The sequence below is a fragment of the Cyprinus carpio genome, chromosome A19, assembly GCF_018340385.1.
Source record: "Cyprinus carpio isolate SPL01 chromosome A19, ASM1834038v1, whole genome shotgun sequence".
NCBI classification, from domain to species: Eukaryota; Metazoa; Chordata; class Actinopteri; order Cypriniformes; family Cyprinidae; genus Cyprinus; species Cyprinus carpio.
This window is the reverse complement of record NC_056590.1, coordinates 4,491,107-4,507,835: the sequence shown is the minus strand read 5'-3', so window position 1 is coordinate 4,507,835 and position 16,729 is coordinate 4,491,107. Positions and strand designations below refer to the sequence as shown.

The window sequence follows — 16,729 nt, the reverse complement described above, 5'->3', positions numbered from 1 at the left end:
ATGATCTTGATGTGTTGAAGAAGTGTTCTTCTGACAGTGCTGTGGGAGGCCTTGCTGGATGTCTCTTCCCCTTTCTCCACATGTGTGTGGGTCATGTTGATGTTCAACATTCTCCTGAAATGTTCTTCATTCAGTTTACCAGACTTAACTAATGAGGGCGTAATGGGAAGTCGTTGTTGCAAGAGCTGTTAGTCCACAACTGGAAGCGTTGTGATTTATTAAATCAGTGCTGATTCAGAGGCGTTTTTATCAAGTAGTGAGACTAAAGGCAAGCAGTTTCTGCATGACAGGTGTTAAAAGAACCTGATGTGAAACGTTGGTGCCATGTACTTGTTGATAGACATCACATTTTCAATGTTCACATAATACAGACTGTGAACTCAAGCCACTTTTTGAAGTCGTTTTAAAGTGAATAAATAAGCGACTTAAACATTTGGTGTTTCATGCTTCTGTTTTCCTGCACACTTTTATGCATTTTTCATTGCCTGCTGGCTGTTTATATGAAACATGGAACCAATGTCTTAAGCACCATTATTACCTTTAAAAAAAAATACTATTAAAAACTTGTTGCCATTTGTTTTATTAAAAGGAGAAAAAAAGTCAATATAGAAATTATAGAAGAGTAAACATGTAGAAAGACTTTAAAGATAATTTGGGCAAGTGCTGATAAACCCTAGAGCTTGCTCAAGCTATGAGGCTGTAAATATGATCAAACTGAACTGAGTAAAGCGGATTTTTGCAGTGGCCACATGGGCAGGGGTTTAACTCAAAGCAAAGTATTGTTGCCATCTCTTATGCACTTGAAATACTACAGAATAAATCTCACCCCCTGCTCTTGAGCTGTCTGGAGGGAGTTCTAGAAAGCAGGTTGTGATTTGCCTGGATATTTTACAGTCAAGCAAGCGGATAACCTCGACTTTCAATTGCAGCTTCCACTCTGAGCATAACCTGCCCCAGGATCAGTTCACTACAGCAGCATTCAGTGCATGCCTGCCCCATGATTAGGCTCCAGGACCCATCACAGATTTTGCATAATATATTATAATTTATTATTATAAACATTGCTGTGTTATGACTGCTTTTATTCTCAAATTTTTCTATGTATTACTGCTAAAGAAAATAAAAAATACATATATGAATGAAACACTGAAATAGCACATTGGATCTTGATGAGCTAAATATGCAAGTTGAAAATCATTACTTGTATGCATTGTGTAATTCATTGAGAACAAAATTATGTGAATTTGGAAGCCAAAATCATCAACCCATCAAGGGCTGGATTCAAAATTCAATTCAATTTTATTTGTATAGTGCTTTTCACAATAAGCATTGTTTCAAAGCAGTTTTACAGAAAATGCATGTGTCTACAATACAAAGCAGAAGTGAATGTGTTCATGTAATGTCTAGGTTATGTATGTAACCCTCGTTCCCTGAAGGAGAGCGCTGAGAAGTTACGTCAGAACAGACTGACGAGTGGGATCTCGCCCGAGAGACCAATAACCTTTGAGTGGTAACAAAATGAGCCAATGGTATGCTGAGTACCTTGGTCTGCAGAATTTGGACCCTTCCAAAATGCCACAATGGCTGTCTTCCCGTTACCTATGTAAGTGATAGCAACCTGTTGTGAGGACAGCATGAGTGAAGGGCTATACCTAACACAGAATGCACTGGATAGCATATTCCAGCTGGAAATATGCTAACAGGCTGCCTGCTCGTAGGAGATCTTACAAAGCACATATCAACCAGTGTAGCGGTGATGCATATGAATCTCTGAGGTACCCAGCCTGCAGGGTGGATATGTTTCAACGTCAGAGATGGCAAGGGTGGCTTGCCAAGGGAAAGACACATGCTGCCGAGAGAGACTTAATGTGGAAATACACACGTTGGATTGCCAAAATGGGGAATCACAACATATGGAGGCACCTATTCCAACACGGGCTGACCGACAGGGCATGCACACAAGTGCTCGACACAACAGTGCTGGAGGAACCCAGGGTTCTGAACTGTGGAACTCACCTGAGGAGAATAGCACACGCATCCAGTCCTTGGAGTGCAATGACACCTGCAAGCGAATTGACACAGAGCAGGTCCTGTTACTGTCCCTAAGGGGCAAGTATACGGGGGGACACTGGCTCTACACAGAGATTATAGAATTTCGCAAATCTGTTTGGTGTCGCCCAGCCCACAGCTCTACAGATATCTGTTAGCGAGGCGCCATGCGCCAGCACCCAGGAGGAAGCCACACTCCTAGTTGAGTGGGCCTTCACCCCTAGGGGGCATGGCAGGTCTTGAGCCTGATAAGCCAAGCATCCACTATCCAGTGGGATAACCTTTGCTTGGAGACAGCCTTTCCCTTCTGCTGGCCTCCATAACAGACAAAGAGCTGGTCTGAGGTCCTGAAGCACTGTCTACATAACTGCGGAGTGCACGTACTGGACAGAGCAGCACCAGGGCTGGGTCTGCATCCTCCGGGGGCAGCACTTGCAAGTTCACCACCTGATCTCTAAAAGGAGTGTTGGGATCTTTGGGCACGTATCCAGGCCGAGGGTCTCAAGATAACGTGAGAGTTGACCAGCCCGAATTCCAGGCACGCTTTGTCAACTGAAAATACCTGCAGGTCCCTGGCCCTCTTAACAGAAGCCAAAGCCATCAGGAGCACAGTTTTCAATGATAAGAATTTTAGCTCCACTGAAAGCAAGGGTTCAAAAGGAGCTCTCTGCAGTGTGGATAAAACAACTGAAGGTAAGTGTTGAAAAAACTTGTTGAGGGCAAGGCAGATTGAGCCTCATGGTCCCTCTCAGGAACCTGGTGATTAGGTCATGTTTCCCAAAGGGACTTACCGTCAACAGGATCATGGCTGATCGGACATTTCCAGGGGTCTTCTTGATGTGAAGAATACCAAGTGATGAAGAGGTTCCACTTCAGAGCATAGGTGTGTCTGGTAGACAAGGCCCAAGCCAAAGTGATGGTAGCTAACGCCTGAGGTGACAAGGTACCTTAACCTTCTGTGACCCATCCAGCACATGTAGGTTCCAAAGATTGGGATGTGAGGGCCAGAGGGTGCCCGTCTCTCCAAGTCCTTCCTCAAAGGGATTGGCCAGGGGGAGGGGCTGTCGTGATGAGTACAACTTCGGAGAACCAGGCCCGGCTGGGCCAATAAGGCGCCAACCATAAGAACCTGCTCCTCTCATCCCGCCTAATTTTGAACAACGTCTGTGCAAGAAGGCTCACTTGGGGAAACACATACTTGCGCAAGCCCTGCGGCCAGCTGTAGATGGCGAGCGAGTTGCGACATGCGACGGAAAGCGTAGAGTTAGTTGAAGATACAGACAACGTGCTCCCTGAGAGGAACCAGAGTTCCCTCCGCGGCCTTCGTAAGGACGCGGGGATGGACAGGGCCAACCTAAATAGGAGAACTTTGTACTGACCCCTGCCCCTAATTTTAGCTCCACTGAAAGCAAGGGTTCAAAAGGAGCTCTCTGCCGTGTGGATAAAACAACTTCAGGTCAATCACTGCAAACCAATCCAAGGGACAAATGCATTCAAAAATGTGCTTGGGCGTTAACATCTTGAATGAAAGTCAGTGAAGAGCTCGGTTCAAGGCACATAAGTCAAGGATTGGCCGTAACCAATCTGTTTTCTTGGGTACTACGAAGTAGGGGCTGTAGAATCCGGACTTCATTTCAGCTGGAGGGACCGGCTCTATGGCGCCCTTTGCCAGCAGGGTTGCGACCTCCATGCGCATGATAGGAGCATCCTTGCCCACCATCATAGCGCGAGTACCCAGAAACCTGGGGGGATGCCGGGTGAATTGAATCGGGGCCGCGGTCACACCAACACCACTGAAAACTCGTTGCAAAACACTCCTGTGATAACAGCAGAGAGATGAACTCAGCTCTGAAGAGAGGTTGAATGCGAGTTGCTCGTGCTGCTCTTTATATACCCACACAGCGGAGCGGAGCTCACAATGCAAATTCTGCAGACCAAGGTACTTAGCGTACCATCGCTCTCAGGCGAGACACCATTCGTCAGTCTCTTTCTCACATAACGTTGAACGTGACCAACTGAAAGGAAATGTTCATTTCACAAATGAACAGATCAAGGTAATAGAATCAAACAGTTAGCTAACATGAATTAATTTCAGGCAGAAACTCATTAAAGCAATTATTGGTGTGTGTAATCATACTGATTACAGTAAAGAGAAATTTTCGTCTTTGGTTGCCGACATTTTTTGGGATGTGTATAATGTTTTTCTATAAAATATGTGACATCTCACCTTATATAGTGTTTTATCCAATTCAGATTTATTCAAAGCAGCTTTATAGTGAAAAATGACGATTCAAAGATGCAGCAGGGATAAATTCTGCTGTAAAGCAGATAAAAAACAAAAAACAGTAGTGTCATTGTTCAGCTGAGGTCAGTTCAGTTCAATGACTGTAAAAAGCATCAGTTATGAAAGTAGTTCAATTCAGCTGTCAAGCAGCCCTGTAGAAAACTGCAACACTAGCTAGAGTCACAAAATCTGATGGGGATCATGTGTATTTTAAAGCATTTAACCCCTTTGTAATATGAATCATAAAAAAAAAAAACATTCATCAGAAAAATGCATTGATCATAACCACAAAAAGACATCAGTCCACTCTAGAATACAATGAGTCTTGTAGAGGTAAAGGATACAAAAGGATCACAGATAAACACGGATGAAGAAGTACCCAGTGGTTAAGAATCCAGTCCCCATTCCAAAAGAAGGAACGTCACAGGAATCATCAGTCCAAATGACTTCAGGATGAAGAAGGCCTTACACAGTACAAGTACTCATGGTTAATGGCTGGTATAGCCCATGCATCCATAACAGAAAAGCCCAAACATGTATACAAACCAGATTAAATGGCAATCAGACCAAACATGAAACATTTCATATACATATACACAACCCAACTAAGCTAAAAACTACCTACACTGACCTAAAAGAACAATGATGTTACTCAAAATAGGAGAGGAGCTCCTAGCCCTGCATACTTTGTTGACTGAACTTACTCAGACACGTCCTGTAGAGTTTAGCTACACATAAAAGTGTAAGATAAAAAGTCACACAAAGTAACACTCATTTACAGAAAGTATTTTATTACTATACAAGGGTATAAATCAGTTTGTTTAGAACCTTTTTACTAAGAAATGTCTTTAAAGGGGTCATATGATGCGATTTCAAGTTTTCCTTTCTCTTTGGAGTGTTACAAGCTCTTGGTGCATAAAGAAGATCTGTAAAGTTGCAAAGACTAAAGACTCAAACCCAAAGAGATATTCTTTATAAAAGTTAAGACTCATCCACGCCCTCCTAAAACACCTCATTCTAACATGCCCCCACATCTCTACGTCACTATGTGGGAAGATTTGCATAACAGCGCCCAGATGTTCACGCAAAGAAAGAAGACTTTGTTTCTCTCTGTTGCTGCCGGCAACATGTCATGGAGACACGGTTTCATTGCGAAAGCGACAATAATTTGTTTGGCCTTCCAAAAGAGGACACAACTAGAAATCAGTGGATAAGTTGAATTTACAACACTGTTCCAGAACAATTCAACCCAAATATTCAGATGTGTGCAGCACATTTTATTGAGGACTGTTTCCTGATCCTGGGAGAGAAGACTACACTGCCGGCTGTTCTGACTCACAGTCTGTTAAGTACGTTTACATATTTAAAGGATTTGCCACTGATGATTCAAACGACAGTTTTGAGCAGTGTAGAGCAGCGGTTCTCAATTCCAGTCCTCACGCCCCTTGCTTTCCTCTTTTTTTGTATGTTTCTCTTATTGCTTCAGACGTTTGTTCTATTCGAACATAAGTGCCCTGCGAAGTGGATATCACAGGATATTCCTCCATGATTCCAGTTCGAAGCGAACATATATGTTCTATTCAAAGTGCACTGAAGTGTGCGAGACATGAATTTAAATTGTATTTATTTATTTACAGAGGTATATGATGCCACACTTGTCCACGTGTGAAGAAGTTGCACAGCGCATATCCGTGAATGAATGTTCCGAAGTGAAGTAAAGTTCAACAGATTTCCCCTGCTCAGGGAGTAGGGAGCAATGAACACTGTGTAGGGACCATGTCAATGGGAACACAGTTCATGCAAGGAGCTCACTTCTAACGAGCTAATTATCTGAATTAGGTGTGTTAACAAAGAGAGACGTGCGAAATGTGCAGAGCTGGGGGGCACGAGGACTGGAATTGAGAACCCCTGGTGTAGAGTAGCGCTTGTTGTTTGTTGTTTCTCCAATCACAAATGAAGACATGGTTTTATGTTTACACGGCGCGATGCAACGCAATGCGTAAAAAGACAGTATAAGTCATTATAATCCATAATTATGTCCCCACTGGATGCAACAAATGGCTCGTTTGTAATGGGTTTCATTGTTTTTGTCTTGTAGCGCCAGTATTCTGACCGGAACATGCATCACAGTATGTTAAGGGGCGTAACATTTCCGTCACACGCTTGAGGCATACGGCCAATCACAAAGCACTGGATAGCTGGCCAATCAGAGCACACCTCACTTTTCAGACCGATGAGCTTTGTAAAAAAAACGACACGTTTCAGAAGGCGGGGCAAAGAGGAGAAACAATAATGTGCAGTATGTGGAAAATAATGTTTTTTTTAACCGCATAAACATTACACCAGATACACAAAATAATGTTCTTTTTAACAATATCATATGATACCTTTAAAGCAAAAATTGTTTTAAATCAAACAAAAACTGTTTAGAGCCTTTGGAATTAGCTTTTGTTCAGAGCCAGAAATAATTATTGTAAAACGTAATGCCGAAAAAATAGGCCACAGATTAATCAAGAACTTTAATATCCAACATCTACCATAGTTTATCTATTATTACCATACTGTCCACCATGTCCATGTTGCTTAGTGATTTTAAGATGTGAGCTTTAGTCTCACTGTAGAGTGTGGGTTTAGCTGTGTCTATACCCACACTAACTGAAATAATGCAAACTGTACCTGGGCTCTAGGACCTTTTCTTCTACCCCTACTAAAAACTATTAACTGGACACTGTAAATGGATAAAGTTCAAGTGGTTGAGTTGAATGTTACTATGGCAGTTAAATATTATCTTATGAAAAGATAAACTGTAGTGATGGATGCACTTTTTTTCAGCTTCAAAAACAGGGCCACCATTCACTGCCATTATACAGCTTGGAAGAGCCAGGACAATTTTACTATAACTGTGATTGTGTTTGTCTGAAAGAGCAATGTCAGACACACCTAGGATGATGCCCTGAGGGTGAGCAAATCATGGGCTAGTTAAAAATTTTTGGTGAACTATCTATCCCTTTAAAGTCCACATTTAGAACAATGTCTTTAAGGTTTTTCCTATGAATAAGTCACTTTCCAAACCAATTCCAGATTAACCTACACATATAGAAAATATAAAGCCCAAACATCATTAGGTAATGTTGAACTTTACCCATGCATTCATTTATACTTTAATAGGTAAGGTTGTATACCTTGCTGTGTCACAAACAGCACTTTTACTTTCAATCATTAAGCATATACGGTTCTGTAAATGGCTGTGAAGAAGATTTACTAAATTTTCTATCCATTATGTGTGAATGCATGTGAAGATTTGTTCTTCCTTTTTGGCTTTGGCCACATGGCAGAAATTGTTTCTCTGGTGATTGGAATTTATGATCATTCACACTTTGATAAGAGTAAAGGAGAATAAAATAGTTCCGCACCTCTCCTGTTTATTCTCCATTGAAAAGTGGCTTCAAGCCACATGACAAAACCAGTTTGGTTAGTCTAAAGGTGGTTAGTCTCAGCCTCAGACGTCACACCCACTCTCCCATTACCCCAGCACTAAACATACCTCCACCCATCAGGTCCACAGAGGGGGAGCTGGATGTCATTGGCTCTGCAGTGAGCACAACTTGAGAGTATGTCAGAGGCAAAGCCTTGTGGGCAGCTTTCTGTCAATATTTACAGTGTTGACCCTTGTTCTTCATAACATCTGCAGTTTCACTCTGGTATGCTGGATATTAGCTTCTGGGCAAAATCCTGACTGATGGCGATCCATTCTTGCCTTACTAGTTCTCAGAGTTAATCACAATTTGTGGGCTTCTGCTTGTCCACTTGCCTTTTGAGGACTGACCACAAGTTGAGGTTATGAGATTGAGATCTGGGGAGTTGCCTGGCCACGGATCCAAAATTTCAATGTAATGATCTTCGAGCCACTTCTTTATCACTCTTGCTTTGTGACATGATGCTCCATCATGCTGGAAAATGCACGATCATCACCAAATTGCTCATGGATTGTTTGAAGAAGTTGCTCTTGCAGGACGTTATGATAATATTCTTTATTCATTGCAGTATTTTTGGGCAGAATTATGAGAGAGCCCATTCCCTTCGTTGAAAAGCAACTCCAATGGATGCCCAGACAGAAACATAGTGTTGGCCCAGATCCCGCCCACATCTGAAATCCATGCAAGCCAGATGTGGGCCGGATGTGAGCCGAAACTGCTTGCTGTCTGGGTGGTCTCAGGATGCTTCACTGTTGGCACAACACAGGACTCATGGTACCAATCACCTTTTCTTCTCTGAACAATCGATTTTCCAGATGTCCAAACAGTCGGAAGGGAGCTTCATCAGAGAAAATACCTTTGAACCAATCTTCTGCTGTCTTATCCTTGTACTTCCTGCAGAATTCCAGTCTGTTCCGTAGCTCCCTCTTCAGGAGGAGATGGTCCTGTTCTGTAGCTGAGTCCTCAGGAGGAGACGGTCCGGTTCTGTAGCTGACTCCTCAGGAGGAGACGGTCCTGTTCTGTAGCTGAGTCCTCAGGAGGAGATGGTCCGGTTCTGTAGCTGAGTCCTCAGGAGGAGACGGTCCTGTTCTGTAGCTGAGTCCTCAGGAGACAGTCCTGTTCTGTAGCTGAGTCCTCTGGAGGAGACGGTCCAGTGATGTAGCTGAGTCCTCAGGAGGAGACGGTCCTGTTCTTTAGCTGAGTCCTCGGGAGGAGACGGTCCTGTTCTGTAGCTGAGTCCTCAGGAGACAGTCCCTGTTCTGTAGCTGACTCCTCGGGAGGAGACGTTCCTGTTCTGTAACTGACTCCTCAGAAGGAGACAGTCCTGTTCTGTAGCTGACTCCTCAGGAGACAGTCCTGTTCTGTAGCTGACTCTTCAGGAGACAGTCCTGTTCCGTAGCTGACCCCTCAGGAGGAGCCAGTCCTGTTCTGTAGCTGACTCCTCAGGAGACAGTCCTGTTCTGTAGCTGACTCCTCAGGAGACAGTCCTGTTCTGTAGCTGACTCTTCAGGAGACAGTCCTGTTCCGTAGCTGAGTCCTCAGGAGGAGACGGTCCTGTTCTGTAGCTGAGTCCTCAGGAGGAGACGGTCCTGTTCTGTAGCTGAGTCCTCAGGAGACAGTCCTGTTCTGTAGCTGAGTCCTCTGGAGGAGACGTTCCTGTTCTGTAACTGACTCCTCAGGAGGAGACGGTCCGGTTCTGTAGCTGAGTCCTCAGGAGGAGACGGTCGTGTTCTGTAGATGAGTCCTCAGGAGGAGACGGTCGTGTTCTGTAGCTGAGTCCTCCTCAGGAGACAGTCCTGTTACCACTCTGAGTCCTCTGGAGGAGACGGTCCTGTTCTGTAGCTGAGTCCTCAGGAGGAGACGGTCCGGTTCTGTAGCTGAGTCCTCAGGAGGAGACGGTCCTGTTCTGTAGCTGAGTCCTCAGGAGACAGTCCTGTTCTGTAGCTGACTCCTCGGGAGGAGACGTTCCTGTTCTGTAACTGACTCCTCAGAAGGAGACAGTCCTGTTCTGTAGCTGACTCCTCAGGAGACAGTCCTGTTCTGTAGCTGACTCTTCAGGAGGACGGGAGACAGTCCTGTTCCGTAGCTGACCCTCAGGAGGAGCCAGTCCTGTTCTGTAGCTGACTCCTCAGGAGACAGTCCTGTTCTGTAGCTGACTCCTCAGGAGACAGTCCTGTTCTGTAGCTGACTCTTCAGGAGACAGTCCTGTTCCGTAGCTGAGTCCTCAGGAGGAGACGGTCCTGTTCTGTAGCTGAGTCCTCAGGAGGAGACGGTCCTGTTCCATTGCTGACTCCTCATGGGGAGACGGTCCTGTTGGGTAGCTGAGTCCTCAGGAGGAGACGGTCCTGTTCTGTAACTGAGTCCTCAGGAGGAGACGGTCCTGTTCCGTTGCTGACTCCTCAGGAGGAGGCGGTCCTGTGCTGTAGCTGACTCCTCAGGAGGAGGCGGTCCTGTGCTGTAGCTGACTCCTCAGGAGGAGACGGTCCTGTTCCATTGCTGACTCCTCATGGGGAGACGGTCCTGTGCGGTAACTGAGTCCTCAGGAGGAGACGGTCCTGTTCTGTAACTGAGTCCTCAGGAGGAGACGGTCCTGTTCCGTTGCTGACTCCTCAGGAGGAGGCGGTCCTGTGCTGTAGCGGACTCCTCAGGAGGAGGCGGTCCTGTTCTTTAGGTGGCTGATTAGTAGGAGGGGGTTGTTCTTGTTTTGTTGATTACTCATGAGGAGGAGGTGGTGTTGTTTTGTTACTGACTCGTCAGGAGACGGTCCAGTTCTGTAGCTGACTCCTCAGGAGGAGACGGTCCTGTTCCGTTGCTGACTCCTCAGGAGGAGACAGTCCTGTTCCATAGCTGACTCCTCAGGAGGAGACGGTTCTGGAGCTTGCTGGACTCTCTGGGACGTCCTGAAGACTTCTTCACTGCAGTCAAACCTCTCTCCTTGAATTTCTTGATAATCCAGTAAATGGTTCTTTCAGGTGCAATATTCTTTGCAGCAGTTTCCTTGCATGTGAGGCCATTTTGATGCAAAGCGATGATGGCTGCGCGTGTTTCTTTGGAGGTAACCATCACTACAAGAACACAATGATTTGAAGCACTTCTTCCCTCCTTTTATATCAATCAGTCTGCTCTTACAATATAATTAGTATGATATTGATTAACTTGACTAGTAGTCATTCACTTTCACATGTGCTGCTGATATGATTAGTCAGTTAATGTTAGCTTGTCATCGTGTCAGGATCAAAAAACAGTGATTTTTTTATTTTATTTTTTTTGGCCAATGAAGCTTTTAGCAATCATTTAAAATGCATCTGATCACTTTACACAATAATTTATAAACAATGTGAATGAACACCACAACAGCTGAAGCAGCAAACTTTGCAAAATACAAAATTTATGTCACTGCCAAAACTTTTGGCGATGACTGTATACAGGTGCATCTCAATAGATTAGAATGCCATGGAAAAGTTCATTTATTTCAGTAATTCAACTCAAATTGTGAAATTCGTGTATTAAATAAATCTAATGCACACTGACTGAAGTTAAGTCTTTGGTTCTTTTAATTGTGATGATTTTGGCTCACATCTCAACAAATTAGAATACTTCATAAGACCAATAAAAAAAAAAAAAAAACATTTTTTTTGTGAATTGTTGGCCCTCTGGAAAGTATGTTCATTTACTGTACATGCACTCAATACTTGGTAGGGGCTCCTTTTGCTTTAATTACTGCCTCAATTCGGCATGGCATGGAGGTGATCAGTTTGTGGCACTGCTGAGGTGGTATGGAAGCACAGGTTTCTTTGACAGTGGCCTTCAGCTCAGCTGCATTTTTTGGTCTCTTGTTTCTCATTTTCCTCTTGACAATACTCCATAGATTCTCTCTGGGGTCTAGTAAGTTTGCTGGCCAGTCAAGAACACCAACACCATGGTCATTTAACCAACTTTTGGTGCTTTTTGTTATTGTGGGCAGGTGCCAAATCCTGCTGGAAAATGAAATCAGCATCTTCAAAAAGCTGGTCAGCAGAAGGAAGCATGAAGTGCTCCAAAATTTCTTGGTAAACGGGTGCAGTGACTTTGGTTTTCAAAAATCACAATGGACCAACACCAGCAGATGACATTGCACCCCAAATCATCACAGACTGTGGAAACTTAACACTGGACTTCAAGCAGCTTGGGTTATGAGATTCTGTGGAATTTTTCCAGACTCTAGGACCTTGGTTACAAAACTTGCTCTCATCTGAAAAGAGGACTTTGGACCACTGGACAACAGTCCAATTCTTCTTCTCCTTAGCCCAGGTAAGACGCCTTTGACGTTGTCTGTGGTTCAGGAGTGGCTTAAAAAGAGGAATACAACAACTGTAGCCAAATTCTGTACACAAATTCCTTGACGCGTTTGTGTGTGGTGGCTCTTGATGCCTTGACCCCAGCCTCAGTCCATTCCTTGTGAAGTTCACTCAAATTCTTGAATCGATTTTGCTTGACAATCCACATTTGTCTGCGGTTCTCTCGGTTGGTTGTGCATCTTTTTCTTCCACACTTTTTAATTCCATTCAACTTTCTGTTAACATGCTTAGATACAGCACTCTGTGAACAGCCAGCTTCTTTGGCAATGAATATTTGTGGCTTACCCTCCTTGTGAAGGGTGTCAATGATTGTCTTCTGGACAACCCTGTCAGATCAGCAGTCTTCCCCATGATGTGTAGCCTAGTGAACCAAACCGAAGAGACCATTTTGAAGGCTCAGGAAACCTTTGCAGGTGTTTTTGAGTAGATTAGCTGATTGGCATGTCACCATATTCTAATTTGTTGAGATAGTGAATTGGTGGGTTTTTGTTAAATGTGAGCCAAAATCATCACAATTAAAAGAACCAAAGACATAACCAACTTCAGTCTGTGTGCATTGAATTTATTTAATACACAAGTTTCACAATTTGAGTTGAATTACTGTAATAAATGAACTGTTCCACGACATTCTAATTTATTGAGATGTACCTGTGTGTGTATGTGTGCGTGGGTGCAAAAAATGTAAGTGATAAACATTTTATAATTTTTTTTTTCTTTCACAAAATGGTAAAACATTATTAATCAATAATAAATAAGTTTTAATAGATATCTACACAGTACCCACAGAGTACAATGTCTGTCAATATAACATCATAAAAATAATACTAAAAATAATAAATATTAAAAGTTATATATTAAATAAATATTAAATACATTAAAATTAAAACATCTGATTAAATAAAATTATTCTAAAGTTCATCTTAAACTTAGCAAGGATAACACAAACAGTGAGCATTACAAAAATACATTTCTACGCAGAAAATACAAAATATAGCAGGGACTGGTTGGTTGGGTTAGTACTGGTCAACTAGTTTGATGCAGCAATGTGGCGTAGACTGCGGAAGACATCATGAGTAAAACTGCGCAGCTGCTGAAGACAAAGGTGGATGGCCACTTGGACATGATAGTCACTGCTGAGCTGTGGAGAGATCGCTGGGAACGTGGTTTTCTGGGATTCTGTGGGAATCTGGGCCAGCTGCTGCATCTGAACAAGTACAGAGTACAGCATTAGGCTACTAGCAGATGAGCTGGGATGGGTTATTATTTATGTTAAAGAACCTGAAGAACACTACCTTATGGACCTGAGCAGACAGGTCTGTAATATCTGCCAGCAGGAGGGTCAGTTCTTCTGTGGAGGTCAAGAGCTCTTTAATTTCCTGCAGAAGTTTGTGGTGTAGCTCCAAACCGTCTACAATACGGCTTAAACTCACATCCTGGTCAAAACAGAAACAATCGAAAATGGTTAAATATATATATATATATATTTATTTTAAAAGCCAAAATGTAAAATGTATGCCAGTGGGTGATCCCAGTGACCAAAATTCGACTGTAACAGAAAGTTTACAGGTTGATTCTGGTGAGGCTTAAACTAGACAACTTTCGTTGTTCTAAACACATAACCTCAGTATCCAGTGTGCTTCACATCTCATCAGGCTGACGTTTGTTTTTAATGGCTTCATCTACATTTTCATTTTTCAATGCTATATTCAGTGGCGCAAAAAGTGGGTATGCGCTATATGCGGCGCATGGGGACGCCAAAGCGATGGTTAATTTTTTTTTTTTTTAAATAATAAAATTTATATAAATTTAGATGACAGTTATATATAAAAAAAGTTCTATAAATTTTAGAGGACTAACAGGCTAGAGTAGTCGCCGGTGCCCTCATAGGATTCCATCATAGAATTTAGACATAGAAGGGTAATATCGCGGAGTGGGCGCGGGGCACCGCTGAGAGCAAGAGTCAGCAGTAACGTTAGCGAGTTGTCGTCGAAACTCGAAAAAGATGGATAAAGCAAAAAAGCTATCGGGGGCTAAAAATAGAAAAAGAGGGAACAGGAGATGGCATGTCAGGGGATGCAACAGCAGCTAAATAAGTGGATGGTGAAAGGCAACAGACGTCTATGCTTGGAGGCTTGCAAATACGTTATCCATGTTAACAGACTAGCTAGCATTTGCTAACACTGGGAATGTAGCAGACAGAATATGTAGCTATCTTAGAATATGCAAAACCAAGGTTGCTGAGCTGAAAACTGAAAACTATAAGGTAGCATTTACAATAAATGACAAGAATCTGGAAAACAACTTTAATATCTCTGGTTTACCGTGGAATCATGCATAGATTTGCTACCAAACTTGGAGGCTTGCAAATATTAATGTTGACTGACAAGTGTTTACTAACTTACTGCAAAATAATGTTGCTGATATCTACATTTAGTTTTTGGTTAAACCCTATGGTACCAATCCCATGCATGACATATCTCAATTTTATTAAAGTAGAATAACAACTGGTAAATATAATGTAGCATGCACAATACATGACTAGAAGCTGGAAGTCATTTACAGCACAGTTACATCTGCTGGGTGACATGTAAGCTGTAATCTCCCTCTTAAAAGATCTGTATATATATATATATGTGTGTGTGTGTGTGTGTGTGTGTGTGTATGTGTATATATATGTATATATATATATATATATATATATATATATATATATATATATATATATATATATATATATATATATATTATATACAGTCATGGCCAAAAATATCGGCACCCTTGGTAAATATTATCAAAGATCAAAAAACAGCAGTATATTTCATTGTACACATGGGGTACTTTTTATCTCTGTGTTCACCAAACCCATCTTGAGTGTTTGCTGCTAAAAAGCTAATTTTTTAGTTTCATATGACCATAGAAGCATTTTTTGCTGCATACCCCTCTAACACCGTATAGTTGCGCCCCTGGCTATATTTAACATGCACTTACCAGGCTGAGGTGCTCTGACTTGAGCAGCGGAGGCGCAGGGATGCCAATGTCACTCAGTAAATACTCCAAGTGTTCTGATTCACTGGAAAGGGTCAAACCCTGCAAACAGCACCGGAAAAACAACACCATCAACTGACTGTGACATGTAATCTACACTATACTAAATCCGATGGAAGATCAATTTGACCAGAATGTATTAGCCTTCAAACGTATGCCATTCATAGATGGGATCTGAGCTGTTTTGATAAAGCAGCACGCATGCTCACCGTGGCTTTGACGCACGCCTCGTGCGCTGCGGGAATGTCGCTCAGGATCTTCCTGGCTAAACTCATGGCGCTGTCCACGGCGCGCGTCAGCTCGTGCGTCCGGAGCGGCGCGGAGTCCACCAGCGTCAGACAGCAGTGCGCTGCGAGAACTGACCGAGACAATACAGTTTCATTCATCGCTAGCAAACACAATCTATATTAGAACGAACGCTGCAAGTACACAAACCGAATCCATTTGTTTTGATCTTAATTTCCATTTCCATTTCCATTTAGTTATTTAGCAGACGCTTTTATCCAAAGCGACTTTCAGTGCATTCAGGCTATATATATTTTACCAGCATGTTACCAGCTTTTTAAAATCGCTATTCATCAAGTTCTAAAGTATATTTCCTAAATGATCGAGTCTATACTTACTGAGGTAAAGCTGCATTGTGCTTCACAGAGTTTGGGATATTTGACTGCATTGATCAAGGGATTTCTAGCAGGCTATTTAAACCCGTTCAGATTGTTCAACTGGGGAAACTTCCATGAGTTGTCTAGCTATTTCACCTAAACTGTGGTCCTATTACGTACAATGCATTGCGAAAAACCAATAGGGGAAAAAAGAGAAAACGACACTCCTATGTTTCCGGTTCTTTAAATGTGGGGGGGAAAGTGAGAACGCCCCAAAACCTTATTTCACGTTTCTTGTACTCAGTTCTGCTCTTGCGCGAATCAGAGCAAGCGATCATCAGCGAAAAGCCCTTTACTAATGTGATGATTAATGTGATGATGTAGTGTTTAACTGCTGTCTGACACACACGTGCGGATCTCACGGATATGAAGACGCGCAGCTCCCGGGAATTCTTCAGTTTCATCACTGCAGGAACAAGAAGAAAAATCCCAGAGCTCAGTGAGAGGCGCTCCTCTGCGCGCGTCACGCGTTTCCCCTTCTGCGCGTCCCTCGCCTTCACACCAGACTCACAGTCTGTGTCCGAACAAACATGTGCCACGTCTTTAACTGTGCCATGGGTCCACAAGACCCCTGCCTTCATAAATACTCAGGTTTGATTTTGTTTGGTGTGTTTTCAGGTGATTGTGCTCTGATCCCTGCCTGCAGGCACAGTTCAACAGGAAGTGATGATCAGAATAACTCATGCTTAATCTGAATGAATGAGTGCCAAAGAAAGTCAGCAGTTACACAACAGAGGGACTCTATTAGCACACATAATGCCATGAATAATTGCACTGTATTTTTTACGATTAGGCTAATTGTGCCCGTTTATTTCCAAATTCATAGAATATATTTTTCTTCAAACATGTTTCTCCTAAAAAGGCCAAAACAATACT

General features: G+C 42.8%; 1 protein-coding gene across 1 annotated transcript; it reads right to left on the bottom strand.

Annotated features, from left to right (window-relative positions):
* Positions 1-12,883: 12,883 nt before the first annotated feature.
* Positions 12,884-15,974, bottom strand: LOC122148739. The gene is made up of 5 exons (XM_042776111.1): positions 15,815-15,974; positions 15,401-15,549; positions 15,135-15,233; positions 13,439-13,579; positions 12,884-13,350 (listed from the first exon to the last, which is right to left on the bottom strand). The coding sequence occupies exons 1-5, from the start codon at positions 15,828-15,830 to the stop codon at positions 13,174-13,176; spliced, it is 582 nt and encodes a 193-aa protein (XP_042632045.1). The 5' UTR covers positions 15,831-15,974; the 3' UTR covers positions 12,884-13,173.
* Positions 15,975-16,729: the final 755 nt, after the last annotated feature.

Coding starts and splice junctions, on each gene's coding strand:
- LOC122148739 (XM_042776111.1), bottom strand. Junction 13,580..15,134: donor AGTCAGAGCACCTCAGCCTG/GTAAGTGCATGT, acceptor TGTTTTGACCAG/GATGTGAGTTTAAGCCGTAT. Junction 13,351..13,438: donor TGTCTGCTCAGGTCCATAAG/GTAGTGTTCTTC, acceptor GTACTTGTTCAG/ATGCAGCAGCTGGCCCAGAT.